This window comes from Zonotrichia albicollis, chromosome 1, assembly GCF_047830755.1.
Source record: "Zonotrichia albicollis isolate bZonAlb1 chromosome 1, bZonAlb1.hap1, whole genome shotgun sequence".
Taxonomy (NCBI): domain Eukaryota; kingdom Metazoa; phylum Chordata; class Aves; order Passeriformes; family Passerellidae; genus Zonotrichia; species Zonotrichia albicollis.
The window spans coordinates 133890626-133918623 of record NC_133819.1 but is presented as its reverse complement, the minus strand read 5'-3'; the positions used below and the strand labels follow the sequence as shown (position 1 = coordinate 133918623).

General features: G+C 41.9%; 1 protein-coding gene and 1 long non-coding RNA gene across 2 annotated transcripts; one reads left to right on the top strand and one right to left on the bottom strand.

Annotated features, from left to right (window-relative positions):
• Positions 1-23: 23 nt before the first annotated feature.
• CDH17 (cadherin 17) lies at positions 24-25186 on the bottom strand. The gene is made up of 18 exons (XM_026797564.2): positions 25040-25186; positions 22370-22439; positions 19577-19675; positions 18768-18905; positions 16957-17095; positions 15548-15706; positions 14681-14880; positions 12201-12332; positions 11485-11635; positions 10583-10798; positions 9270-9346; positions 7789-7980; positions 6324-6568; positions 4507-4637; positions 3365-3601; positions 1341-1457; positions 1117-1233; positions 24-240 (listed from the first exon to the last, which is right to left on the bottom strand). Exons 2-18 carry the CDS (start codon positions 22412-22414, stop codon positions 134-136), a joined length of 2502 nt encoding a protein of 833 aa, XP_026653365.2. The 5' UTR covers positions 22415-22439; positions 25040-25186; the 3' UTR covers positions 24-133.
• On the top strand, positions 16661-26902 carry LOC113460174 (uncharacterized). The gene is made up of 2 exons (XR_003381925.2): positions 16661-16711; positions 17938-26902. It is a non-coding gene; the product is annotated as an uncharacterized LOC113460174 (long non-coding RNA).
• The last annotated feature ends 1096 nt before the right edge of the window (positions 26903-27998 follow it).

Sequence of the window (27998 nt, the reverse complement as noted above, 5' to 3'; positions counted from 1 at the left end):
AGGCCAAACCCCTGGGAGTCTACTTTTGCATGTTTTTTTTGTTTTTGTGATAGCACATCTCTGGGCTTTGGAAGCTTCACAGTTCACTCATTGACAACCCAAAGGCCGGTTTTGTCTCTTGATGAAACAGTCATTAAGTCAGTCTGTTGAGTTCAGCGTTATCTTTTGCGTCCTTGGGATGGCTCTTTTCTTTTTTCTCTTTGTATCTCATGTGGAAAAACACACCTGCTAAAATGGCACCTGAAAAAGAGAGAGTGTTTGTCTGTAAAGGGGAGAGAAAACTTTCTGAAAAGATGTTCCAGCAAGGGCCATGACACTGCCCTGTAATATCCACAGTGCTCTTGAACAGAAGCAGCTTTGAGGAAGGATCATGCAGCATGAGACCAAGAGCATCAACCCAGTCAGTGCTAGGCAGGATCAGATGCCTTGGGGCTCAGAGGCCTTCCCTCAAAGGAAAACTTTTCCTCTAGGGTCTGACCAGATGGCAAAGTGTCTGTTTTAGCCCCCCCTCCCTCTGTGCAGGGATTTGTATGTTTGTCTTGAGATGCAGTCCCTCATTTATATATATATATATATATATATATATATATATATATATAATGATATAATGTATCATTTGATCTTTTAAAATCATTATGAGTTTGTTATACTGTATATAAATTTATTTCCTCTTTATCACTGTTAGAATGAAGATGAAAGATGTAAACCTGCAAAGCTGAAATAGGAGAATAAAATGATGACTATAAGCTACAGGTACAGATACCATAAGTAGAAAGCTTCACTATTTTTACTACAATCTGGATGCCCAAGACAAAACTCAAATCCCCTCCCTGACAGGCAAAGGGCAGTCAGTAGCAATGAAATGACACTATACTAGAGGTTCAGCAGTTTCTTCTGTCCCAACTGGTTGTTGTGCCACTGGACATTTTTCTTACAACCAAAACCTTAGAAGTTTGCAGCCATCGTGATACACAATCATGGGATCTTCCCTCTTTCACTCATTCTGCAACATGCTTGACAAGTCTTCACCCAACAAGTGACTTCATGTGAGAAATGCAGCAGCACCATCATATCTCAGAGGTCTGGCTTCAAATCAGCCAGGAAGAAGTGACTTACCAATGATGATCAGGACTGCAAGCAGAATCCCAATTGCCTGCCCAGCGGTTGGCCAGGAGTGCTCACGGTCTATTTCAATAAAACATGAATTTTCACTGGAACACTTGCAGATGCTTACTGCAAAAGGAAATGCCATGAGGTTAATGAGAAGTTTAGTGGTCACATTTGGTTATTTATAAATGTAACTGCTGTCTTGAAGGTAATAGTTGTGTGCATAGGAATACCTTTAAGATTCACTTTGTTTTCCAAAGGCGGTTTTCCATTGTCATTAAGTATTATTGGAACATCATACACCTTCTCTTCAAAGTTAGCATGTTTCAGGGACAGGTAAGCGTGAGTAGCTGTAAGTAAGAAATGGGACATTCAGGTCAGCACAAGAAAGAAAGTTAGTTCAGCTTTCATACCAGCTGCAAGCGGACTTTTTTTTTTTTAAGGCTGCTTTGCACATGATAGTAATTCCTGTTTTCTTCAATGTCTTCCAGGATCTCATTGGTTTGCAGACATTAAGTTAAAAGGGAATACCTGGAAGCCTAGTCTGGCCGTCATCATAATATGAAATATAAAATTTCCTTCCTAATTTCTACATCAGGCCAAATCTGATCTTGGGTAGTGCTACACTGATAGCATCCCATGTGAACCTGGAATAGTCCCCAATGCACACAGAGACCACAACCAGCTTAAATTGTTCCCAAGGAAATGTAGGACAGACCATCCTCCTAGTGAACTTACACTGTCACATCTAAGACTCTTTAAAAACTGGAAAAGGTGAAACCAGCCATTGGGATCAGATCAAAAGTCTGTTGATGTAAGTATCTTGTTTTCAGAATAAATGGCGATTATGATGAAAAAGAAAGCATGTATTTTACTTCCTCCTCCCTCTCACCCTTTAAACATTTTTCAGCTCAAGGACTTCTTGAGCAAGATGTAATTTCTTGCTTTGTAGAAAATTTCTGCATACACAACACCCTGCAATAGCAAGTTCCCAAGTCAGCTACCTCCTCATTCTATCTGCACTGTAAATAACTCCACAAGCTTCACTTGAGGGTCCCAGGTTTGTGCACTGGAAGAGAGAGCAAAGGATGAACCTTGGCCACCCTGACCAGAGCGTTCATAATTTTATATCTCTCTATTGCATACTTTCCCTACTGTCTTCCATGATTAAAAGTAGTAGCTTACTTTGCTGCTCCTATACGCTTCCTTATATCAGGCCATTCTATAACTCTGATTATCCTTGTCAGCCTATCTAAACCTGTTTCCAGTTATACTGCATTTTTATGATAGAGATAGAGGGACCGGAGTTCAAAGCTTGAAGAAATTATGGATTTATACAGGGGCATAATGATGTCCTCAGGTTTCTTCTCCGGTTGTTTCCTGGTAATCCTCAATATTTGACCTGTTTATTTGAATACTGCTGATCTCACATTTCCATGGAACTGCTTGCAATTCTCCTTCCTGATTCATAATGGCCAGCTCAGCACCCATGATTTCGAAAGTGAATTTGGGAGTCCAGGGTTCACTAGCACCTGTGAATTTTATTGTTCAACCAACTCAGTCTTGGAAGAATGTTCTGAAATTCTTCACGCTTGGCTCCTACTCAAATAACTTTGTATCATGAATAAACTTTGCCTCCTCATTGCACATCCATATGTATTGAGTTATGCAGATCCCAGCAAAAAACCTTTGGAAAACTACACATGAACTCCCTTCACTGCAAGAGCTGACTGTTTACTCCAAGTCCAGAATTTTAAATTATTATTTATTTTTTCATAACTTTAAATTTGTGGCAACCCAGCTTTCTCTAGTGGGACCATTCATCAAACATGTTTTATTAATTCAGACGGGCTCTATCAGCCAAGCACTTATTCATGTGCTTACTGTCCCCTTCAAAAAGCTCCATTCACTTTGTGAGGCAGGACTTCCTTTTGCATGAAATGTCAGAAATGTACAGTTTGCAAACTGTTCTATTTCTTTTTCAGTAGTGAATTGTGTTCATTAAACACACACATATTTCATATTTACATTCTTCTTGTCTCAAAAATACTAATGAAATTATAGCTTGCAACATCCTGGATTTTACCTCTTGCAAAAAATAATTAATGACTTTGGTGTTCTCAACAACCCAATTTTTTTTCTATGTGGGACACTGGTTATGCAATAGTAACAGTGAAAAGGAATTGTGTAATTCTTCATATTCACCAGAGTACCAAGTGAGTCCCATATCATTGTAAGAATAGCTGAATTAGCTTACCATTGAATTTTGAGATTTCCCAATTATTTCTTGCATTCATGTCATCCGCAAGGGAAAAAGTAAATTTTGAATAAAAGAATTGTTCATCAGCATCAGTAGCTTGAATGAGAGTTCTCTCTCCTCCGCTGACTGGGTAGCAGAAGAAAGCAGGATAATCCGTAGCTATTTGTGGGTAGTTGTCATTCACATCACGTAAGTGTAGAGTCAACAATGCTTCGGATTTCTGAGCTGCATTATCTGTCGAGTTTAACAGAATGCAAAGTTACATGCACATCTTGGATTTACACTCTGGGCTGTTGCATTTGCAGCTATCACAGAGGTACATCATCAGATAGGCACTGAAAGGTGGTGTTCTGTCTAAAGGTGGCAGAAACAAGGTCTCAGGAGGTCCTGTGGGATTTATGGCAGCTGCCACTAGTTTTTAACAAGCATTGTTTATTTACCGCCAGTTCTTGCAAGCTACAGAACGCTAGCAAGGGACAGGAGGCAGATCTTATCTAGTAATCTGTCATTTCCATCATGTCTAGCAAGCAGTCACATCCAAAGTGACCAGTGCTCTTTGGAGCGCTCTTAAGCATGAAATGCCTTGAGTTTCCCACCCCTCTTCTATAGACAGAAAATGCAAGCCAAAATTGAAAGATTTAATGGCTGGAACTAGAAGTCCTAATATATTTCAGATCTGACAGAGTATTCATTTTAACTGTAACAAAATGAAATTCTGTCGAAGATTACAAACTACTCTCTGGGTATGTTTTCAGGAAGCCTAATCATACCTAGGAGAAAGACTAAAATCTTCAAAGCTCTAGAGAATAAAGCAGCAGAAAATATTGATACTGAAAACAGTGAAAAAATTTGAATCTTCTCTATATGTCATGTGGTTCAAGCAAATATAAGACCATACCCAACTTCATGAAAGCTATTTTAATCCTTGTTATCAACAGCATCAAGAGTTCTTCAGGAAATTTAAATTCTTAAGAAATATATACTTCTAAGGATACACCACAGGATGTATATCTGAGATTACATGTTCCAGTACTTTTCATGGGTTCCAGTACTTAGTCATGGTAGGTATGATAATTCCTCATAAAAGAGTAAGGACAAGGGATTCCTCTGTGTGTATATTTAGTTGTTTCATCACTTACTTAGTTCTGATACAACAACCTTTATTCGGTATATTTCTTCAGTTTCTCGATCCAAAGGCGAAGCAGTGTATACCTGCCCAGTGGCTGAATCAATTCTCAGCCATTTCCTCACGTCACCTTCCAAGGAGTACCTTTGGAAAGAAATAGGGAGGGAAAAAAAATCATATATACTGTTCCAAATTGGGAAAAAATTCCAACAAAGCAAATACATCCTTGGTGACTTTATGTAAGAAGCTTGATTACAGTTGTACTCAAAGAGAAGGTTCTTGGAAGAGTCACAGTACTACGATACTACAGCCAACCAGGAGACATAGACAGAGAAAGAGAGGCCAAAATCATCCAGAATAAGAGTGAGAGCAGAACTACAGAAATGCCATCTCTGCTGTAGCCTGTGTGCTTGCAATTCCACTTTCTTTCTAAATGGGGAACCTGGGATGGCACTGAGCTTTCAGTCCAGAAGTATGATTTGTCCAAGCCCCATGTCCATCTCACCCCATCACATCTCCCACACGTTGGTTTTGATGGGGCCACAAGCCAAGGGCTGGGGAACAGAGGGGCCAGTGCAGCCAGGAACCCTTCTGTGGATTGAGGAGGGACCAGGACCCCAAGGAGAACCATGGTGATTATCTTCTGGCAGTCTGGAGAAGCCTGTTACTACCATTGGGGCAGCCTTGGAACAGAGTGCGCTTTAAGCATCACCACATAATTGCATTTATATCATTGTTTACCCAGTTAAAGCACAGGCACTTGCTTGAATAGAAGCAACCAGACCTTCTCATTCAATGTTTTTGTTCTTTCAGTACCCTTTACACTAGAAAGAGCATGCTTGTACATCTTCTACTTTTCATACTTTTTATCTTATGCTCTTTAACCTATTTTTAGCAGAAATGTGGTTTATGTATAGCTAAATTCCTGTCATATGTCTCTGTCATCATCCCCCAGAGCTTCTGGACTATGTGGCTCCCTTTCAAACTAGTTTGACAGAAGGCCAAACATGATAAGTTCCCAAAAGTTAGGGGCAAGTAGAAAGCCAGATGAGAAATCTCTGGGAATAAGAACCCACAGGAGGCCTAAGAGTCACATTGTGCAACTCCATTAACCACTTGGTGTTTTGCTGAATTTCAGTTAAATTTCAAGAACTGTTTATTTTGAGCTGATCTGTTCAGAGTTCCAGCTGGGAATTGTACAGCAAAAGTCACAAATAACTCCTCCATCTGACTCTGCTGTGTAAGGTACATTTACACCGTGCAACACAGCACAGGAGTTGTCTTACACAGAGCTTTGCATCCACAACAGAAAGGGATGCATCATTTCTGACAGCTAGGAAAGAAAATGAATTCTTTTTCAGTTGTAGACTTGAGGATGTGTATTTTGGTGGAGAAAAAGTTGAGGTTGTGCATTTTGGTTGTTTCCTGTGTGACGTGAAAAGCAGCTACTCTCCTACTGGTTCAGGGGTACACAGTATATGCCTTATTTTTTTGATAAAGGCATTGTGGGCATGGAACCTTGATACTCTCAGTCCAGCTCTACCTTTTTCCTGGACATATAAATTAGCCTGCTTCCCTTGTGGTTTCCTGTTTCAAGGCTGATGTTTGGCACAGTACAGAGACAAATCTGGTCAGAAAAGTACTACCCAGCTGCAGGAGTGTCGCTGGGCCCTACCCCACCACACATCCCCCTTCTACTAGGAGATAGGAGTTCTGTAAAAGCAATATTTTTCCACATGCCAAGTATTAGGCATCTTTTCCTTGCATGTCTTTTTGAACCATTTTTTAAACCCTAAATTGAATTAATTAATCACAGTCGCTCTTTTTTACCGTACAGAATCCCCTTCAGGATCATAGGCCTCCACTGTCATGACCAAGGTATTGACAGGAATGTCTTCAGACACCTCTGTTTCGTAAAATGGCATCCGGAAAGCAGGTGGCTCATCCACATTTGTCACAGAAACTTTTAACTTGGTGAGAGAGCTCGCGTTGTACTTCACGCCTTCCACCAACGGCTCGGGGTTTGTGGCATTGATCACCAGGTTGTACACAGGCATTGTTTCAAAATCAAGAGCCTAGATGAATTAGGAAAAAAAGGGTTTGTGAAGCAATGGCTCTGCTGCTGTGGGGAGCTCCAATGAGAAACTAAAATGTCCCCCTCTTCTCAAGGAGGAGATTGCATCCCAAATGCAGGCAAAATAAAGGAGAGCTGACAGGAGAAAATTACACTGGGAATGTTCCATTTAAATGAAACCATATGCCTGTTTAGAGGCCTCCTCAGCAACTGCATTTTCTAATAATGTTGCCACCTGCCCGACTAAGTTTAATAACAATATCCTGTTTACAGAAATAGTATTTATAGCTCTGTATGAGAAGGCCTCAAACGACCTCCGGGTGCCAAAAGTCATACAAGGGTTGTTACACCACAGAGTTTCTCACAGCTTCCTCCTTGGGAAAAAAGGAGGCTGATGCTGATGTTGATGCTGACGATGGTTCACCAAACGCTGCCTCTGCCTGCACTTGGCCAGCACATGAGCTGGAGGCACACAGTACAGCACCCCTTGAAAAATGAGTGGTAGCTTTCTGGAGCCATAGTCCAAGCACCTTTGAGAAGGTTCACTTCAAAGGGAGAGTGATTTCGTTATTGAAATTCATGGATGCAGCAAAAAGTGTTCCTTATATTCCTGTCTCCAGCATTCAGCATATGGGCAGTGCCACCTACTGCAGCACACGCTGTCCTTGGCTTGGCCACAGTTAATGTTCCCCTCATCAGGAACAAACTACATCTCCATGCTGACATTGAGACATGCTGGCTACACTTGCCCCTTGCTTTGCAAAGGCCACTAATGGCCAGAGCAACTGCAGGGAGGAGAATCTGCCCCTTCACAGCCCACCACGACCACCACAGCCATGGAAGCATTAGCTGGCTTTCTCTTGTCCAGAAATGCTGCTGCAAAATCACTCAAATAATGTATTTTTTTTTTGTCATTATGGTGCATAAAGACCTACTTCATTGGCCAGAATCTGCTCTTCTGGAGAAGCAGCCAGCAGCAAAGCCAGTGGAGGGAGCTGCTGGTGGTGGTGAGGGCACAGCAAAGGCAGGAGGGTAGGTGTGTGTGTGAGCACTGCACAGACACAGAGCCTGAGTCCAAAAGCGGAGCCTCCTGCAGGCTGCACCATGCTTAGGGGTCCCTACTCCACCACCAGTCCTCACCTCCTCACAAATCCCACAGGGCAATAACTGTGTATAACAAATAAGTAACACTAAAGGAGAAGAATAAATCCATCTATTCACCTTGTTAATCCTGATGAACCCTCGGTTTGTTTCAGAGTCTGTCTCTATGATGAACGTGTTGTTTGGATCACCTTCCTTCACTTGGTAAATGATGAGGGAGCTCCCTGTGGCAGGCTCATCTCCATCAGTTGCTTCAATTTCTAATATCAGACTTCCTATTGGGATATCTTCTGCCAGAGTCACACTGCCATACTGAAGAGAGAGAGGTGTCATTGAAACATGACATACTGTTTGTGGATAAAAACTTCAGCACAACCATTTGTGGATAAGAATTTCAGCACAACCACAAGCTTGTGACCCACATGTGTGGATTTATTTTAATCCACAGCAGCCACACAAAGGAGGGAAGCTTTTTAGCCACACATTTATCATAGGTAATGGGATCTATGTCAGTGCCACTAGTACAGCACCAGTCCCAAATCTTTAGTTCCGCTGTGAAAACCAGCCCATGATCATGCAGAAGGGATAGTACAGCTTCTCTCTACCCTGTGAGCACCCTGGCCACTCAGTGTTAAATATTTGATTGCTTCGTGCACCATAGGTTGTTGCCACATTGGCATCCCAGCTCCTCTGACTGTTTAATGCATGTCCTTGCCCAGAAGCCTCACCTTGAGACCAGGTCCTGGACCAAGACCTTGAGGTGAGATGGTGTAAAACCTGCTCTGCAGGCGCCTTGTCTGCATGAGACTGGGCTGCCATTGCCATCAGCTGAGAGATGGGCAATACAGTCTGCAAGGCCCAAACACCAACACAGCTTCCTTGAAAGGACAACTGTGCCTGACAGGCCAGACAGGTCTCCTGAGCCCACCACCTACAGGGCCTGCAGGAGTGGTGGGAGCTGGGACACCTCTGTGTAAGTACCTCAGCCATTCCAGTGTCTGCCAGGAGGCCTGGGCCATCAGGCAGAAGTCATGAAATGTCTGCAGGTCTCTGCCAGATGCCAGCACCTCCACCAGAGAAAGGGCAGGAGCCTGACACCCATCCCCAAATCAGGTTTGGGCATGGATCATTGGACCACTCTTTCTGGCCAAACCACACAGGACTTTTGATTCCCATTTATCTTCTGGCTATTTTGGGTACACTAGTGCTGTATTTGGTAAGGTACTTGGGAGACACCAGCATTTTTTTCCATTTAGCTGTTTGATTAATTTTAAAGCCTTTTCTTCCCCATTTCCCTTCAGAACTTGCACTTCTGGAATAAACTAATTTAATAGAAAAATTTCTTTCTGTACACAGTTTTCCACTGAGCAAATTACCTTAAATTTCATAATTAGCTGTTAATCTGTCCCATTGCTCACTGTCTAGATAGACCTGATATGCAGACTTGCAGCAATATTTTACCTTTATTTTTACTAGTATTAACTCTATTACTTTGTCTGTAAAGGGCTAGTTTCCTGCTGACATCCTATAAACATTGAAGGCATGCTCAAATCCTTGTCATAAGTTATTGGAACATCCAAAATGGTGTTAAAAGTACTCACATCTGAATTGTTAAAGATGGGAATTTGATCATTGATGTCGATGACGTGTACTTCCACATTACAGATTGTTTCAAATTCTGCATGGAAAGAGACAAACAACATCACACCAGCCTTTCTGCCAAAAATAACTCTCCTCCAGAAGGGTTCCCTGGGAGCAAAAGTGAGATTGCCAGATTGCCCAATCTAAGCACTAAATTGAGAGAAACACTTATCTCAGATATCTCTTAGTCAATGACAACCTCACTTTTTACCATTGATCTTCCCCATTTCTCCAGCACTGTCCCATCCTGTTTCATTTCCCTCACTTTTTAAAACCATATTTGTTTTCCAGGATGATGACAGCTATGAATTGTGTTAGCTGTCTCAGTATAACTTTTCCATGTCAAAAAGTAAGCCCTGGGTTGTTAACGCTCCCTTGTCCTCTTGGTCATCAGGCAGCACCCCCAGTTTTGTTACAGGCAGATTTCAGATTCATGTAAATCTAATCACTTCCTGAGCAGGGGCACCCAAACCAATGGCAGGTCGTGATTTTAGAAGCATAATATACCCATATATAGATGGATTTTAGTGTTTTACGAACATGCTTCATGAGCTGAAAGTTAAGGAAACTTCTAAACAACATTGTTTGGATGGAGTTCAAATAAGCATTCAAGACAAATCACCAGCTTTATCCCTCTGGAAGGTTTTCCATCATCTGCCAAAATGATACCATTTAATTTACAGACATCTTTCCATGCCAGTTCCTTCATGCACAAGTTTTGCCTGACTGTAGGGATTCCAGCACAAAGCTTTAAGCTTTGGTATGAAGTTTGATTTCCTTTCCATTCAGTGAATCACAAAGGACTCATGACAATTTACATAAGGGACAAGATAATTTTTAAAGTTTTTTTCAGCTTACTATTCTCTTAATGTTTTAAAATATTATCTGGACTGTCTGAGCAGCTGTGTTTAATTTCTTGATTTTTTTTTCCAGTTAAGTCCCTTTGAAAGATCTGGGGAAAACCACAATCATGATCTCTTCATTTTTTTCCCCCTGTGGAAGGAAATCTCATTCTGAAGTACTTGTTAACAAGCTTCCCAATTTAGCCACACTCTGTCCTAGAGCTGGTTCCCTTCCATGCTTGCATTATGATTCATGATTCATCTCCCTGCATCTCAAGAACAGGACAAGTACCATGCCAGAGCAAGACAGCTCTAAGTGCTACTGCCTATTCAGCAAATCCTTCTTGTCTCCCCACATCCCTTAGACACTAAATACAAGTCCTGCCAGTGCAGACAGAGTGTAACAAAGTGTAACAGCAGGCATTACTTACGAGGATCTGTCACCAGGACCTTCAAGAAATACTTGGCTGATTCACGCTTGCTTAAGGAACGGCCAGTTAACTGCAAAGTCCCGGTGTCTTGCTGAATATAGAAGAGATTATTTGTGGGGAATTCAGGTTCCTGACTTTGGATTTGGAAATGCAGACGAGAGTTAAGGCTGTCCTCCTGATCCATGTCCGTAGCAAACACGGTGCCGATACTACTCCCTGTAGCAGAGCAGAGATGGGAATCAGACAGAGTGCAGTGGCTCCACAGAAGTGCACAGTGACAACAGTGATGCCAGTGCAAAGGGTAGAGGGCCAATAAAAATAAAGCTGTATGGAAAACACTTTAATGGACATGCAATCTTTTCACTATTGGGAGTTTTTGCTTTAGCCTCCCAACATACTGGTTTGGGGTCAGGGCAGTCCAAAAGACTAACAGAAGACTCTTCAGTCCTGAAACAAAATAACTGATGTCAATACATTGGAGGATTTTGGTAATGGTCCATTGAAGTCAGAGGCTTTATGCTGGAGCTGCAGCTGGATGAGGGAAAATGGGCTCATACCACTTTAAGAACAGTATTTCTTGTACTGGTAATAAAAGAGGTGTTTTTCTTTACACAGTCTAAGCAGTTATCCAAATCTGTGGTTGTGGCAAAATGCAGTTTTATATTTTAAATAAAACAGCATTTTTAAAGTAGGTGTTTTGTGTCTGTCCTTCTCAGGTTCTTGAAATCCTTTCCATAGGAATTATTGAAGGGAAAACAGGAGGGCTATTTGCACAGGAAAACATTTCCCTGGGACAGTCATGTTTTAATCCTTGGGATCAGATTTTTTAGCTTCATTCACACACAGCTGGAAACAGCATGAATACAGTGAGGCGTATAAATTAACAGAAGTTCTTTTCTTACCTCCAATTTCATTTTCTTGAACTTCAATTATGGTGAGGTCCTGCTGACACACAGGAGGATTGTCATTGATGTCTTCCACAATAATGTGAATTTGCAAAGGCTTCTCCACCAGTTCTCCTGTGTTATCTTTTGACACCACATAGAATGTATACTGCAACAAGAATATGGCAATTAGATGGTTTGAATGTCCACTGTGACAATATTTTGCATCTTAGTATCTAACTACAGGAATATGAAATATCCTCTCATGAGTTTGCTCAGTGTTTTCTGTTTAAATCAGAGCTCTTCCATCACCCTTTAGCTTCTGAGGGCTGAGTTCTCAAAGGATTTTAAAATCTGTGGTCCCCAAGGTCTGAAGTAGATCTGAAACCTCCAGATCTCCTTCACTCCACTGCCTATCTCTTACTCATGCACCTACAGCCCTGCCATAGCTGGTCCATGCTGTGCATTGTACATATGCTGTGGGCAGGGATTGCTACTGCCAGACCCTCTCTAGGGTAAGGACCTGAAGCCTGTTTACAGTATAATAGGTGGATGAACTTTCACATATATCACATCATTTCCAAACAGAAGTGACAAGACACAAAACTTTTATCTATTCTCCCCTTCCCCATCTCCCTTCCATTCTGTTGAGCTTTGTCATATTTACTCCCACACCAATAATCAGCTTCCTGCTGTGCTCTCTGCCATCAGTGAAGCTTTATGTGTTTACTTACAGCATCCTTTTCTTCCCTGTCCAATGGTTGGGTCACATAAATATCCCCATTCTCACTGATGGAAAATGGAAGCCTTGGCAGCTTTTCTTTTTCAAAAATGCCATAAATTACATCTGGTTCATTTGACTGCACCTAAAAAAAACCCCAAAAAATAAATCAGGATAGGAAGTTAGAAGTGTAGAGTGAGATTTAACAGGGATTATTTCTGGACCACAAACAGAAACAACTGCATTCCTGTTAGCTTCATAAACCAGAAAATTAACAGTTTGGCGGGCTCTCAGGATGAACTGCAGAAAATCAGACTGATAATACACCTCTGCTCTCTGAATTGTGTGCTGAAGCCACTTTGCCACAGTTTCTCCATCTGTCCAGATGGGATACAACACATACCTTTTTATAAAAGGATTTGGTGATGTGGAGATAAAGAGTCATTATGAGGAAAAAAAGCATTATTTTTGTTTTAATATCTTGATACTAATGATTTCCTCTCCTAGCACTCTCTATCCCTGCCTGTTGCTTGGTCTTATTTCGTTCAGAGAAATGGAACAACGAAACAGCACTAAATTAGAAGAAGCTGCCAACTCCTTCCAGGACAGAGAGGCCCTGCAGAAAGACCTTGATAAATTATAGATATGGGCAGTCATCAACTGTATGAAGTTGTAACAAAGTGCCAGATTCTGCACCTGGGATGGGGCAGTCCTGGATGTACGGACAGCCTGGGGAACGAGAGGCTGGAGTGCAGTGCCACAGAAAGGGACCTGGGGGTCCTGGTCAGTGGAAAGGTGAATGTGAGCCAGCAGTGCCCTGGCAGCCAGGAGGGCCAGCCCTGTCTGGGGTCATCAGGCACAGCATCACCAGCCAGGCAAGGAGGGGATTGTCCTGCTCTGCTCTGAGCTGGGGCAGCCTTACCTTGAATGTTGTGTGCAGCTTTGGGCACAACATTATAAAAAAGGCATTAAGCTATTACAGAGTGTCCAAAGGAGGGCCACAAGGATGGTGAAGGGTTTGGAAGGGAAGCCTTAGTAGCAGCAGTTGAGGACACTTGATTTGTTCAGCCTGGAGGAGACTGAGGGGAGACCTCAACATCCTCATGATGGGAGGCAGAGGGGTGGGATTGACCTCTTCACTCTCATGACCAGGGGCAGGACTTGAGGAAGCTCAGCTGGGGGAGGTCTATGTTAGATATCAAGAAAAGGTTTTACATCCAGAGGGTTCCTGGGCACTGAAACAGGATTCCCAGTGAAGTGGTCACAGTACTAAGCTTTCATTAGTTCAAGAAGCATTTGGGCAATGCTCTCAGGAACATGGTGTCACTCTTGGGGTGTCCTGTGCAGGGCCAGAAGTTGGACTCGATGATCCTGATGGGTCTCTTCCAATACAGCATATTCTATGATTCTGTGATTCTGTGCAAACAAATAGCTGGTACCTATCTGTAAATAGGTGCATGCACACTCTTTACATTCATCAACGCTCATGAGAAGAGCTCTTTTTTGGGGTGCTGCACATTTAAAATGAAATTAAATACACAGACTGTTTAGTTAATGGATTCAGTATTAACATTTATGTTCTATATAGCAGCAGCTACATTTCATTTTCCCCTAGGCAGAATCAACATGACATTGGCTCCCAAATGAAATGTATATACAAGTGACCCCAAAATGGGTGCATCCTTACATGTTAGTCTTCTTTCTACCTGGTTTCATTCTGTATTTCCTTGGGCTGCCACTGAGAATAGCACCAAGCCAGTTACTCTTGTGAACAGGATCCATGGAATCCTCCCATGTTCAAGGGATGACAGCATTAGGGGTGTCACTGCTAAGGCATTTTTCAAAGTCAAATATTTCTGAAAGGCTGTTAGCTTGTTGGTTAATATGTACTCATGTATACACTGCTATTGGTCTGCAGTTATCAGCAAAATATTTTGTGCTTGAACTGTGAAAAGAGGAATATTGGGAATGCAGGATGGTAATGAAGGAGGGTATTTCAGTCCTTTCAAGGTACTTTTGGTGTAGCAGTTGTGCTGCATGATACAAAACCAGTCACAGCAGGCGTCCCTGAGTGTGAAGGGACTGTCCACAGCAGGGCTGTTGTGGAGCTGGTCCCCTGCCCTGCTCTTCTGCAGGTGGAAGAAACTAACCACAAAATAAGCTCCAAAAATCTCTTGGTTTGCTCAAAGCCTGGAGGACCCATAACTGGATTTTGGTCCCAAACTGAAAGGCAAAGTTCAGTCACTCTAGTGTTGGTATTGACTGTATCTCAGTCACCTCCAAACTATTAACTTTTGTGCTAACAAAAAATCAATGAGACCTCCACTAAAAATCATTTCCAAAGGATGCCATATTAAAAAAATGACTGGGAGGTGTCAAAGTCCTTCTGAAGAACCTGGTGTTGGATGCAGCGGGGACGACTTCACAGTTAGTTGTGAGGAAACAATTGTGTGGTACAAGGAGAAGTTCATGGAGTGTGGTCAAGGACCCTACCTTACTGATGTTGACAGGGTGGACCTGGGTTGAGTTCTCTTTGATGTAGATGGTGGGGGGAGCTTTCCACAGGCTCTCCTTCACAGTGATGCTCACATCAACACTGCTGGTGAAAGCATTCGCTGTCGTCCCTGCCATGTCCTTCACGGAGACAACAAGTATGAAGTTGTCCTGCTTTTGAGGATCCAAGTAAGAAGAGCCTAGAGACAGAGCAAAGAGTCAAGAGAAATGACACAGAGGCTGTGGGGGCTGTTCATCTGCCCATTGCCTCCTACATGCACTATGGTTCTTTAACTGGCTCAGACTTACTCCTTAGATGGTCCTTTGGGACAAACTTCAGCAAGCCACTTCCTCTGGGTTGTCTGAACAGCATAGCCTCATGTGCATGGAATCATATGGGGCCTCTGTGCTGTGGTCTCATTTTGTGCAGAGGCATCCCTGAACAGCCCTAGACCCAGTCAGGCACTTGTTCAGCCCAGCAGAATAGATGGGAGTTTCTAATCATTGCAATTCAGTTGGGATCACATGTCCAGCTGAGTTTTCTCTGCATTTTTCATATTACTGCTTTTGGGTTTCTAGATTTCATGGCAGAGAATTAATTCCAAGATAAGACATAGTGGAGTCCTGAAGGCCAGAGGATCTATCTCTCTTCTCAGTGTACTTTTAGATCACAATCTCCATTTCTGCTAGCTTCCCTTGAATTTGGTGGGACAAAACACGAGTCCCCCAAAACTAGGGCTTTAGTGGAGTATGTCCCACTGACTACATTTATTCACAATATAGCATCAGACCCATGTTGCTGTATTGTTCCTACACATATCCCAGAACTCATGCTTGCTCTTAGCAATCAAGAATCTTTTTACGTACCTTTCCTGCTTGGTGAGATTGCTCCGGTTGCATTATCAATCTGGAAAAGCATTTCTGCATAAGGGTTGGGAAAATGATGGAGAATGCTGTAAGACAGCTGTGCATGGAGAGTTGTAGGATCATCACGGTCAGTGGCATGGACATACATGAAAGGCTTGCCTGTTTTGATTGGAGAAGAAACAGTGGTAAGAGAAGAGACTGAACCTTAACACATAATCCATTTGAGCAGAGCTCTCAAACCAGGAAAGCAACTTATGGGGAGCTGCCATTGTTCCATAATGCATCTCCCATGGGAAGCCATGTGCAGAGGTTACACTGCTGTATGCCATCCCACAGTCAGCCCTCCACCAGCTCTGCTTAGTAGGATCACAACAGGTGTGGTGACCAGCTGGTGAAGAAGGCGACAGAGTTAAATCAGCAGAGAGCTATCTATCACGCAAGAGTGCCTGAACCCAGAATTCAGCTCAATGGGATCTCTCCTTAAGGCCACTTTGCAGTTCCTACACAAATCAGTGAAACCCAAAGAACCTTGATAAAAATGGTGCATGACCTGCAACACAGACACAATAAAAGAACAATAATATAGTGAAAAAAAAAATTAGGAAATACCCAGTAATGTAAGTCAACTTTTACCTTTTGCAAACCAGGGCTGCATTCAAAATCTTTTTGACTTGGATGCACTGAAGAATATACAGTAATATGTTTCAGAATAATTTTCTGACTCCATGAAGGTTTATATGCATATTATTTAGCAAAAGCTTTTTCTTGAGTCCATAGCCACAGCAATAACAACTCTATGAGTCCTTTATTTTATTTCCAAGATGTAAGTCTCAACTTACTGCTCTTTGATACTTGCATGACTTTTTGTCTGGATCACTGCAATTCACAATCCAAGACTCTCTTCTAAATGTTGAGGTATAGCCCATGTTCTGAGAAGCATCACTCATGGTAAGCACATACCCTATATCCGCCCTGGCACTTTCTTTCACTGATATGTAAAGACTCAGATAGTCTTAGCCTTCTCTTTCTGTATAGTCTTTGGTAGCCTTTAAATTTTAAACCCCTTCTAGCATAAAGTTTTGTTGTTTTCTGGTGTTTTGTTTTTTTTTTCCAGAGCAATGGACAGAGCAGCAATATTTGTCTGTTAAATGACACTTGCAAAGAGTAAGTACTAAAAAATATTTCTGATTGCACTCATCCTTTTACACCACATAGTGGCCACCTTTTACACACATAGTGGCCACCTCTTTGCCCTTTCATTATATTATAGAAGCTTTCATTCTTATTTTGTACAGTCCAGTGAGAAGAAAAACTGATCTTTTTCCAGCTTGTATAGCAACCACTTTACCTTCCAGCTTAATTTACCTACCTTCCTATTAATGATAATATTTAATTATGGTGGCAATTACCTGGACGAGAGTTCTGCCTCACTACTCCGTAGTACTTTGTCTGGTTAAATTCTGGGGGGTTGTCATTGACATCCTCCACATGTATTGTAACAGCATATGGACCTTTAACTCTCTCTCCACTCTCATCCAGACTTTCCACCTGATTTGAAAAAAGAAGGAACAGCAAGTAAATATTTTCATGCAGACGGGTTAAAAGGCATAAATTAAAATCAAGGTGTCAGATGCCAGGTCACTCTTACTGTCATGCAAATCTGGCGAGAGCCACCACTCGGTAGCTCCACATAACAGGACAAATTTGCCACTGTAGCTCCCTGACAAAAATTTGTCACAGTATATAATGCCAACAAAACAAAATAACCTGCTCCTGCTTCTGATGACACTTTTCAGAGGACAATTTCCCACTTCCCGTTTCAGTAGACTACTCGTATTTTTGCACAGCCTTAAATTCATGTTTTTCTTTAAAAAGCAATATGTACTTTCTAGCAAACAAGGAGAACACCCAACATGATATTACATTTATAACTAATTGATATTATAATATAAATCAGAAAAATAGTCTGATATAAGGGTTAGTAAAGAAAAAAGAATTCTTAATCCTAATGACTTTTTTTTCTACACAATTTGACTTATTTTCCAGCCTTCTTTAACTTTAAATCACCAAGAATATATTCTATCTGTCACACTTAATTTTGTTTGCACATAATAGATAAAATCATGATTATTTATGCCTAACCAAGCATAACTTTTTCATTCTGTCATCACTTTTTGTCTATAAATGATTCACACACTTTGGGTTATTAACTTCTGGGGCTAGGAAATTGCCCTCTCTACTTCCAATCCAAGGGTGCTTGAGAGCTGAGAATGTGAAACCATGAAACCTGAAGTGATAGACTTTAGAAAGACTGCTAAGGCTGGCTAAAAAAATCATCATGTACTTTGTCTGTTCAGATACTGATCCTCTCATGATCATTTTTTTCTCAGCTGCTACTGCCTCAGAAAAAGACAGCACCATTTCTGACATGGTTTAAGAGGACAAGGATGCGCTGAGACCCAAAGACTGCCCATCCACTGCTCCATTCCCAACAGCGTTTGCACTAGTGAGATCCTCATGAAAAAGGTATAATAGCTCCAGGACAAACACACAGAGCTTTTCCTCTCTTAGAGTCCAACATCTGCCCAACAGCTTTCTGCTGTTATCTGACAGAGGTTAGATCTGTGCCTCCCTGCCTAAATGTCTTTCACTCACATTGTTTCACAGAGTCACAGAATATTCCGAGTTGGAAGTGACCCACAAGGATCATTAAGTCCAACCCTGAAGTGAATAGCCCATACAAGGATCAAACCCTGGCATTATTAGCACCATGCTCTAACCAACTGAGCTGATCTCAGTTGGTCACTGTGTATGTTGTAAGCTTTCTAAATTATTACAATAGTTCATTTTTCCACTCCAGAAATAAAATTCACCCTATCAGCCTTCAGGGATAACAAGAAAAGCTCATTCATGAGGTTAGATTTTACTTCCAGTCAAGTATTCCCCTCATATTAGGAGAGCTAAAGGGTTGTGTTGGCATCACAATTTTTGTTTTCTGAACATAGCCTTCCTCTGCTAAGAAGCATTTTCCTGTTCAGTCTTTGAGAGCTACCAAGCCGTATGTCTTCCAGTAAATCTTGGTATTAAAATGAAAAACCTGCCTGTAAACATGGGCAAAATAAAGCATTCCAAATTCCAACCGATTTCTCTTACTACCAGGTATACCCAAAGAGGATGAATGTGAATACTTCTCCCTTCCTATTTTTCATTGAGATTTTACCTGCAGCTTGTGCACTTGTTGGGTCTCCCAGTCCAGAGACCCATTGATATACAGGATGCCTGTCCTCGGCTCAATGTCAATAATTCCAGCTTTTTCACCAGATGTTCTGAAACTCACAGCAGGTGGCTCAAGTTTGAACTACAATGGAAAAAAAAAAAAACCAAACCAAAAACAGAGGGAAAAATCATCATTCTTTTCAGCATTTTCACCATAATAAAAATAATTTCATGCTTTTGTGACTTTTAAAATCTATTGCCGGGAATGTGTTTGGCTGGGAGAATGATATTCCAAGAGTCTGCTCAAACAAGTCTGCTCTTTTCTGATCCTCAGCAGAGGAGTTTTCACATTGTTTCCTGAATGCTGCAAGAAATCCCGACTTCAGTTTGTTTCCAAAGCAAATGTCTGCTTAGGACAGGCTTTGTCTGAGCATGGGAATGGAAAAAAATGACACACATCCTCCATTTGCCTGGGAGCTGGATCTGTCCTTCTGTGGTTATGGCTTTGGAGGAAAACCTCAGAGTCAAAGGAAAATGATGACACAAGTTACATGGAAAGAAATTCTCCAGGAATGTTGATTTTATTAATCCCTGTCTTAGGATATCCTCTTAAATATGTGTTTGAGAGGGGGTTGTCTCCTGCTCTTTGCATGTAGCCTCTTGAATTCCCAGAGAGAGGAATTAAAAATTAATTTTGGATCCCCTTGAGGGACTGTTCTTCCCACCAGCACAGAGACAGCCCTTCACATGTGGTGTCTGTGTGCAGGCTGTGGGGTGCTTGACCAGAGTGGACAACACGAGACGCTTGGTTACCTGGTGAAGGATGCGTGGACCTCCTCCTTCCTGCACGGAGAAGTCCATGTCCTTCAGAGGCCCAGTTACACTCAGGCCCTCCAGACCAAGCCACATGGCCTGTGAGAGAGAGAGGGAGAGAGGGATGGAGGAAAGCACGTGCGGGATGTCTGCTGCCGCCACACACAAACAGCAGCTCCCCACCCCTGAGCCTCCTTGAGCTCTTCTGCTACAGTACAAGGGCAGAGACTCTTCCAGGCTTGCCCTGAACATCTCTTTAGCATACATAATTTTTAAAAGCAGTGAGATTTATTAATTAATTAGAGAACAAAGGCTTGTGCCCTGCCCTTTTCTGGCCACTACATAATTAAATGAGATTGGATCTACCTTCAAGAGCAAACAGAAGAAGAAAATAGATTAAAGTAGACTAAGAGCAAAAGGGAATTCATAAAATCATTGCTGGATCTCCCCTGTGTCCCCAGCAGAACCATCCATGACTTATCCAAGAACCACAAAGCCCTGTGAAAAGAAGTGTGTCTGGAAATCAAACATCACACCTGGGGATGAGAAGGAGCTGTGGCTGCACCCCTTGTAATTTCCCCAGTAAATCAAATCTTTTAGGTATGGGAATAAGGCGGCCCTCTCTGGGTTCCTACAGCATCCTCCTCACACCACAGCCATCTGGGCAAGCCACTTGAGCCTGTGCCTTCACATCAATTGCATGTGAATGCAAGCCACAGAGAGAGCAAGTGTGACCTTCAGATCTTTGGCTTTTACCTGCTGGCAAATCTGTCACACAAATCTGTCTCAGCCTCTGTCCTCCTAAGGGCTAGCAATGTCCTAACATCATGGGTTTTTACCGCCAAATTTTTATGAGTTTTTTAACCTCACACTCCCCAGTGCCCAAAGACCTCCACACTCCTGCCCTAACATTTCAGGGCTGTTCTTGCTTTCAAACAAAAGAAACAAAGCAAAATTGAGCCTCTCAGGGCAGGCCGTGCACACAAGACAATTCACACTATGGTTCAGATAATCAACCTGTTTCTTCAAAGGAAAGACCAAGATTCCCCAATTCCCCTGTCTTCACCACCTATCTAGACAACACTGAGTGTCTGCCTGTCAGAATAAGGGCTCCATTATTTGGCTGAACAAGTAAAGTTTCTTTTCTTCAATAGTAAAAATTAATTTATTTTGCTTTACAGACTTAGAGTACCATTGCCACCCTGTCCATCACACCACAGATTTGAGTGTGTGTTCTCTGCTGCCTGACTTTTCCTCTGGATTTGATCCTATTGCTGCTGGGACAGCTATTCAGTTTCTCACAGAAAAGCAGTCTGCATATTACCAAGGGAAAACTTAATTCTGCCTATGACAAAAACACAGCAAAGTTCAGCACAATTCACCCTAAAGCACTGCTCTGTGCGTGTATGTCACAAGTTGTGTTTCAATAATTCCATATTGTTCTTAATAATAGCCACAGATGCCATCCCACTTGCCTATAAGGCTTTGTGACTCCTTTTGAAAATGGGAAAAGCAGAGAGCTGGGGAAGGAGAGGGAAGGATGGTAGTGAATAATAGTGTGAGCAGGAGAATATCAACAAATGCAATCTTATAGTTATGCATCCAGGAAAATGCACTTTGCAGCTACCTTTTTAATATTTTTGCAAAATGCTGACTGCTGGCCTCGCCAAGGACCAGATATCAGGACCCTGAGCCTGACCTGCTACAGCTATTCCCATGTCACAGAGGCTGGCACAGCCTGGCTCCTGCAGGCTGCTCCTGGGTCTCTTTTATGGACAGATTTTGCTTTATCATGTTCCCTGCTATGGAGGAACAAAGGCTGATGCTATAAAACCCAACAGGTTCAAAGTGCAGCCTGTGAAACAAGTAAGCGATATCACTTCTGTTGATTAAAATTACTTTATGTGGACCATAAATATTTCCAAACATATTTCTACCACATGAATCACTGTTCAGGAGCTTGAAAGGGAAAGAGGCTTTACCTCTTGGTCCATATGCATTGGTATATCTTCTGAAGATGGCTATAAGGCTTGCAGATTGGCTTCATGGAGGGGCCAGCACTGCCACAAGGAGCAGCTTGTGAAATGGGAAGGGAAAAGGAGGTGCTCATGAAGCACCCCTCAAGGTCCCCATATTCTGAGGCATTTTTTTTATTAAACTTGAATTTCATGCATTTTTTCAATATTTTCTGTTAATTTTCACTGTGAAGTAGAAGTCACCACTGCTGTAACCTTTACAAACATCAGTAAATCTATTGCATTTAATACATAAGGTACATAAAGAACATAATTAATACATTTCAGTTCCAGAAAATCCTCTGAAATGGGATTCACAGGAATCAAATAATAAGGATACAAAATTAACATGCACAGTTTAAGCTATGAGGCATTATAGGTCTTAAAATACATTTAATATGTCAGCACATGTATGGATTATAATGCAGAACTCATGATACTGATGTTTTCACTCTTTGGTGATTTGTTGCAGTATGTTTAAATCTTTTCTAGCACAAAATTCATGTTTTGGAAACAGTGATATCTAAAGAGGAAGTAGAAGAGGGAAAACGAGTAAATTGGTGCTTTCTAGTCTTTTTGAAGTTTTTATTCCCCCATTGACTGAGATGTGTTCTCGACTTGCTGCGGGGGCCACACACCTGTGCTGGGGACACACCCAGAGTTACAGCACCAGGGCTGCCTGACCTGCGGGCTGGCACACCCATGGATTAGAGCTCAGAGGCTCCAGGCAAACTTTGCCATTTGCTCACAGATAAACAAAGGAAAACCTGTAACTCACCGAGTGAAGGAGAAGCAGAAACTGAAGTCCACACAGCTTAAGCATACTGGAATATGCTTTGCTTCAGCTCCTGCAAAGAAATGACAGTCACTTTAGCCCCACAGAGCTGGCCCAGGCTGTTTGCACACCAAGGCTGAGGTTTCCTGAGGCTGCAAGGAGAGAGCTGAGGAGTCGGTCCCCAAGGAGCAGCTGCAGATCTGCTCAGGACAGACGAGAGCACTGGTACCCCTGGGCTGCCAAGGAAGGCTGTGCCCATCAGGTTCTGCCTAATGGTTCAAGAGAGGCAATATGTGAGATTCCCAAAGAGCTCTCGAAGATTGAACCCAGCACCAAAAAGCCGTGCAACCACGTTGTTTACAATGAGTCTGTACTGAGAAGCCACTTCCATTTCTGCTTTACTGAAAGCAATGAGATGTTCACAGGAAATACTATAACCACAGCACAAAAGTCTTGCAGAGAATGTCATGAGGTGTCTGTCTTCTAGTTCCAAAAATTCAAATTCAAAAATTTCCTGCAGATTGCAGAGGCAAAGGAAGCCTAAGGTGTCTGCACTACATAGCTACTGGAAACAAAATTTCCAAGTCCAAGGAGCACTCTCTGCCTCAAATTTCAAAGAAATGTTGAGCACACACGACCACAGTTTATGTTACATCCTCCTGAAAATTAGATGGCTTTTGCAAAATGCTATCCTGCTTACTCACGGCCTCCAGATTTTTACAAAGAGGATGGGGCCAGTTCTGGAAGGAGGTGAAGGTGGCATATAGTGCTGCCATCTTCAGTGGTGCTTCATGTTACATGGCTCACACCTACAGAAATCCTTCCACAGATCTGCCCCAAGGAGGCCCCCAGTGGGGAGAACACAGTGTGGAGGCACAGCTCCCTCCAGATGCCATCCTGCTTGTGCTTCCCATCACCCCATTTCCCCCCTTCTTTTTTTTCCTCAATGGCTGAACAAAAAGGGGACCTGTAAATACAGAAACTGCTACCCACACTGCTGTTCTTTTGAGCACCCATTCTAGGACTTGCCACAGGAGTTTATCTTCCAAATCCCATTCTGAGCTGCGTTATACTGTGTGTGCAATTACAGCCTTTGAAATACTGGGCTCTTTCCTTGGATAACTGTGTGAGTACTGGAAAATAATATGATGCACTTTTGAAACCAGAAGTGATCAGAAAAATCATTAAATTTGTCAGAAGACAAGGGCTGAAATTGAGCTCCCTGTAGATGCTTGGCTGTGATGCCTCCTTAGTGGGTCCTTCACAGACCTCCTGGAGCCAGAGGAGGTGGCACAGGCAGGGCAGAGAGAAGGAGAATACCCCTTGAACCTCAAACCAAAACTGTTGCTGATATTCCGGTTACACAGTCAATGAAAATTCTTTCTGTTCCTCTGCCTATACAACCCCTCCCCTCCCCTCCTGCCACCCTCTCCTGAATATATTGGCCTGTTCCTGCTGCACTTAGTAGCCATGTGGGAACTTCAAGAAATGAATTCCTTATTAATTTGTGGCAGAAGGTGGGACAGAGTGCCCGAGGTGTTCCCTGTCCATCCTGTAAGGCAGCAGTCTGTGCCCAGGGCTCCCTGCAGGGTTTTGTCTGTCCCTCTGGAGGAGGCATGGCTGGAAGTGCCCCTTTGACAGCCAGTGGTGGAGGAACACCAGGGAGCTCAAAGTATTGGGGGAGGCCATGAAAACAGGGAGAAAACAGTATGGGGTGGTCTGGGGTATCATGGTCTGGATTCAGGGAAAAAAGAAGCAGCAAGGCCTACCGGGGGAAGAGAATTTTTCAGGGGAAACATCCCACTTTACTTTTGGGGACAGAAAATGCTGTCAAATTAATTGCTAAATGTGGCTGTGTCATGGCCAGGTTCTTCTATCCAGATCCAACTACCAAATGCAGCAGTGGAAATTCAGCCATTTCACAGTTTGCATGACAACTGCCTTTGATGTTCCCTTCTCTTTGAATATAAACATCATTTCCTTATGTCATATCATTTATGGCGCCTTTTGCAAGTTTTGATCAGTCCTTGAACATTTCTTTTTGGGTGGAAACTGTTACCAAGTCTCATGAGCCACCTCACTGCCAAGGACTGAAACCCCAAAATCCATACTCCTCTGTCACTCAGAACAGAGTTCCTGTATATATAGGCTCATTTAAAAGTTTTCAGTAACAGGCAGTTTCAGGATTAGAATAGCATCAGCTTAACTAAAAGCAGCTTGAGATCTGGATTGAGGACTGGAGCCATATTTTCTCCTTCATTTCTTAGCTTCATCTCAGTGCTATATCCCTAATAATCTCTCACGCTTCCCATGACTGAAGAGAAATCTCTAGGATAACCATCATACAAATATTCCAGTGACTTTCAATAATAAACATTCGGAGAACAAAGAATATTCCCAGAGATAAAAGATCAGTAACAATCACAAGTATTTGGTTCCATGGAAAAAAATATTATTTTCTTTAGTTGATTGATTTCAGATGTTCAAATTCAGCAAAGAGAAAACAGAGGAAATTGATCCAAATCAAATATAAACCAGACTAAGCCTTAGCACAGCAGTCATCCATTTTACAGGGACAGCTGAGTTCCTAACACTGCCTGAAAATCCTCTAGCAGAACCCCCGCTTCAGCTTTTAAAATCTTTCAGTGAAATGTCAGTTAGATCATCCCTTACCTGTAACATGAAAAGCTTATTTTGCTCTAAAAATGCTTCTTTCTTTCAGCTGTGTGAATCACCTTTGCACAGGTTGGTGATGTCTGTCTGTGCTTATCCAGTTTATAGTTCCTCAGACTTGCCCTCAGAGATTCAGCAGCTCAAACATTAACTGCAGGACAATTATTGATTCTAATGACTAGGTGTGGTATGAAACAGCAGCCCTGTAAGGAAGCAAGGTAACTCCAAGGTAATTCACAGTCTTCAATATTTTTTACATCCTTTGTGATTTTCTTTCTGACTTTTTTTTTCTGTCAGGCTGTGAGAAAGGAACATGCAGGGCATGGGTTGAAGGCACAGGGTAAAGAGAGCCTTTCTGTGGGAGAGAAGGTGGAGAGGAGAGGGCATGGGCCTTGGGTGGAGAGCAGGTTTGCTACTTGCCTAGTCACAGGAAAAATTCACATTCAGAAGACAAGAATTTGGACATCAAGGTGGCTTGTTGTCACAGCAGATCCTTTCATGGGAAGGAACCAGACGAGTTAAAATAATTCATCAGTCCTCATATTGGAAAGTTCAGATTCTGTCTGAGCTCTGCTAAAAATTTTAGGTAACTTTGGGCAAATCAGTCTGTCTGCCCTTTTCCAGATACTTATAATGGATGCAATAATTTCTTTCCCTTTGTGCCGTCTTTCACGTCTGTTTCATGTTTGCAGCCTTTCCAGGAAACTAGTCCCCACTAGTCTCTGCATTACAACACCTGCAGTAAAGGGACTTGAAATCAATTGGGCTGTAAAGGACAATAGTAAAACAAATAATCAATAAAATATACTTGAAAAATAAACTACTTTTTTTAAATTGCAGTTCTTAAAATGTTATGCTTTTTTGTGTCTCAATTTTTAATATAGTGCTTATTTCAGAAGTTTTGGACAGGCTTATTTTGTTGTCTTGAGAAATGTTATTTTTCATCCAAGTTCTAACTTCTGCTTCCAATTTCCTCAGTCTGTCAGATTGCTCTAGGACACTGTTAGATTATTTGTGCAGTACATTTTCTGAATTATGTATCTAAAGAAAGAAGTGTTTAGAACTGATTGCATCTCTAAGGTGTACAGTTCTGGGAAGTTAGGCCTTCTATTTGGGTTTCAGATCTTTTCCCTTGAAATCAGTGTTTGTTTCTCCAAGAAAAAACCTCTAGGCTATGCTTTCAGCATGCTTTAAAACACAAGTGTTCTCCATTCACTCATGCATTCAGAATGATTCAGACTCCCTCAAAGCTGTCTGCTAGCAGTGAGTTATCATTAGAGCACAGTTCAAAATCAGTTTTGAATAAAGCATTAAAACTCATTGCTGTTGATTTCTAAATAAATATAAGGAGAGGAAAATTAACTTTCTCGGAAATATGTTGATTTTAAGTGACCTACATGCAGATTAACTGTGTACTAGTTGGACCTGAATGAGCAGTACTTTCAACAAGAAGTATTAACAGAGAGATGAGACTTCACGCAGCAGAACCAAATTCACATCCACAAATTCCTAATGACATTTTTAGTCCTCTTTCACATGACAAGTGTAGAGTAACTCAAGTCATGATGTCAGAAGTGCAATCCCTATAAACCAGCATTTGTCTTTCAAGTGCTAGTGTCTCTGCTTGGAAGTTTAATTGCCAGGAAGTGCAGTGTATTACCTGAAGTACAAATACACAGAGGTAAGGTACCTAGCATGCCTAATTGAATGTCCCCATTATTTAAAGTCAGAGGTGAGCCTGTCATACCCAGTACCTTCCTCTGGCTGAAAAAGTTTCCCAGGCACAGAGCAACTGCTTACAGGTTGCAATTGCACAGCAGAAAAAAAAAAAAAAAAAGTCTCCCATGTCAAATGTATTACAAAGTCCAGAAGCACTTAAGGCTTTACAACAGTCATAACATGGTGCCACAGATAAAATCACAAGAAGAAACTCAGCAGTGAGACTGGGCCCTTGAGCCAGCTGTTTCTCTGAGTAAATCCAATGAAAAAAAGGCAAACGTCCAGGTGTTTATTGTGTGAATCATTGTTCAACGAGTCAGTTTTTCCAGAAACAACTCTTCTCATATCATTAGTCACATCCTTTTTACCCTTCCCATTTATCAACTTTGTCATTTCTCCCCTGCTCCTTTTTCATTTTCTCTTTTTGTCTTTTTACTTTTACTCCTGGTTTCCACTCAGCTGACATCTCTCCTTGTACCTCTTCCACTTCCCAAACTAGCTGCACCTGCCTGACCTCAGCTTCCTTCCCTTTCTGTTTGTTTAGAAAATATTTCTTTTATGGATCTATTAGGGTATGATAATTTCACAATATAATTAATGTGTGTCAACATGAGATAGTACCACTGGAGGAAAAAGAAGCATGGAAAAGTAATGCTGAAAACAAATTTAAGTTTCTATTGACCTAGTTCCTTCACTTCTCATGTGGCAGAATCACCTATACCTGCATCCTCCTTGACTGTAAAAAATGCAAATAATGACCAGTCTCAGTTTCCATAGCTAACACACTGTGGGACTTTCAGCATCTGCTCATTCACATGGATGCCCTCTGTACATTGCTCAGTCACTCCACCCTTGCTGATGAGCTGTGCCGCCGTATTCTCCCAGATGAGACTTCACAATACTGCTGAGGAAAGGTTCCTACAGAAATTATCTCTCAAACAATGTACCTCTTACCAGTGCACTTATAATGTATTTTCATGTTATCTTTGTTGCTTTGATAGTTGCACTGGCATAATTATGGTTTTGTCTGTATTTGCCTACTCTATATACTCAGTTTAGCTGTGTAACCTACTTATAATTGTCTGAACTTCTTTGAGAGACTGAGAACAGTGATGATCTCTGATTTAGCAAAAATTAGTTCTGATTTAGTTTATTTTTACCAACCTTCCTAATACTACTTTTGTTTTGGGACATATGTTATTCACTCTATTTATTGAGAGACCTAGTCATTCCTGCTAAT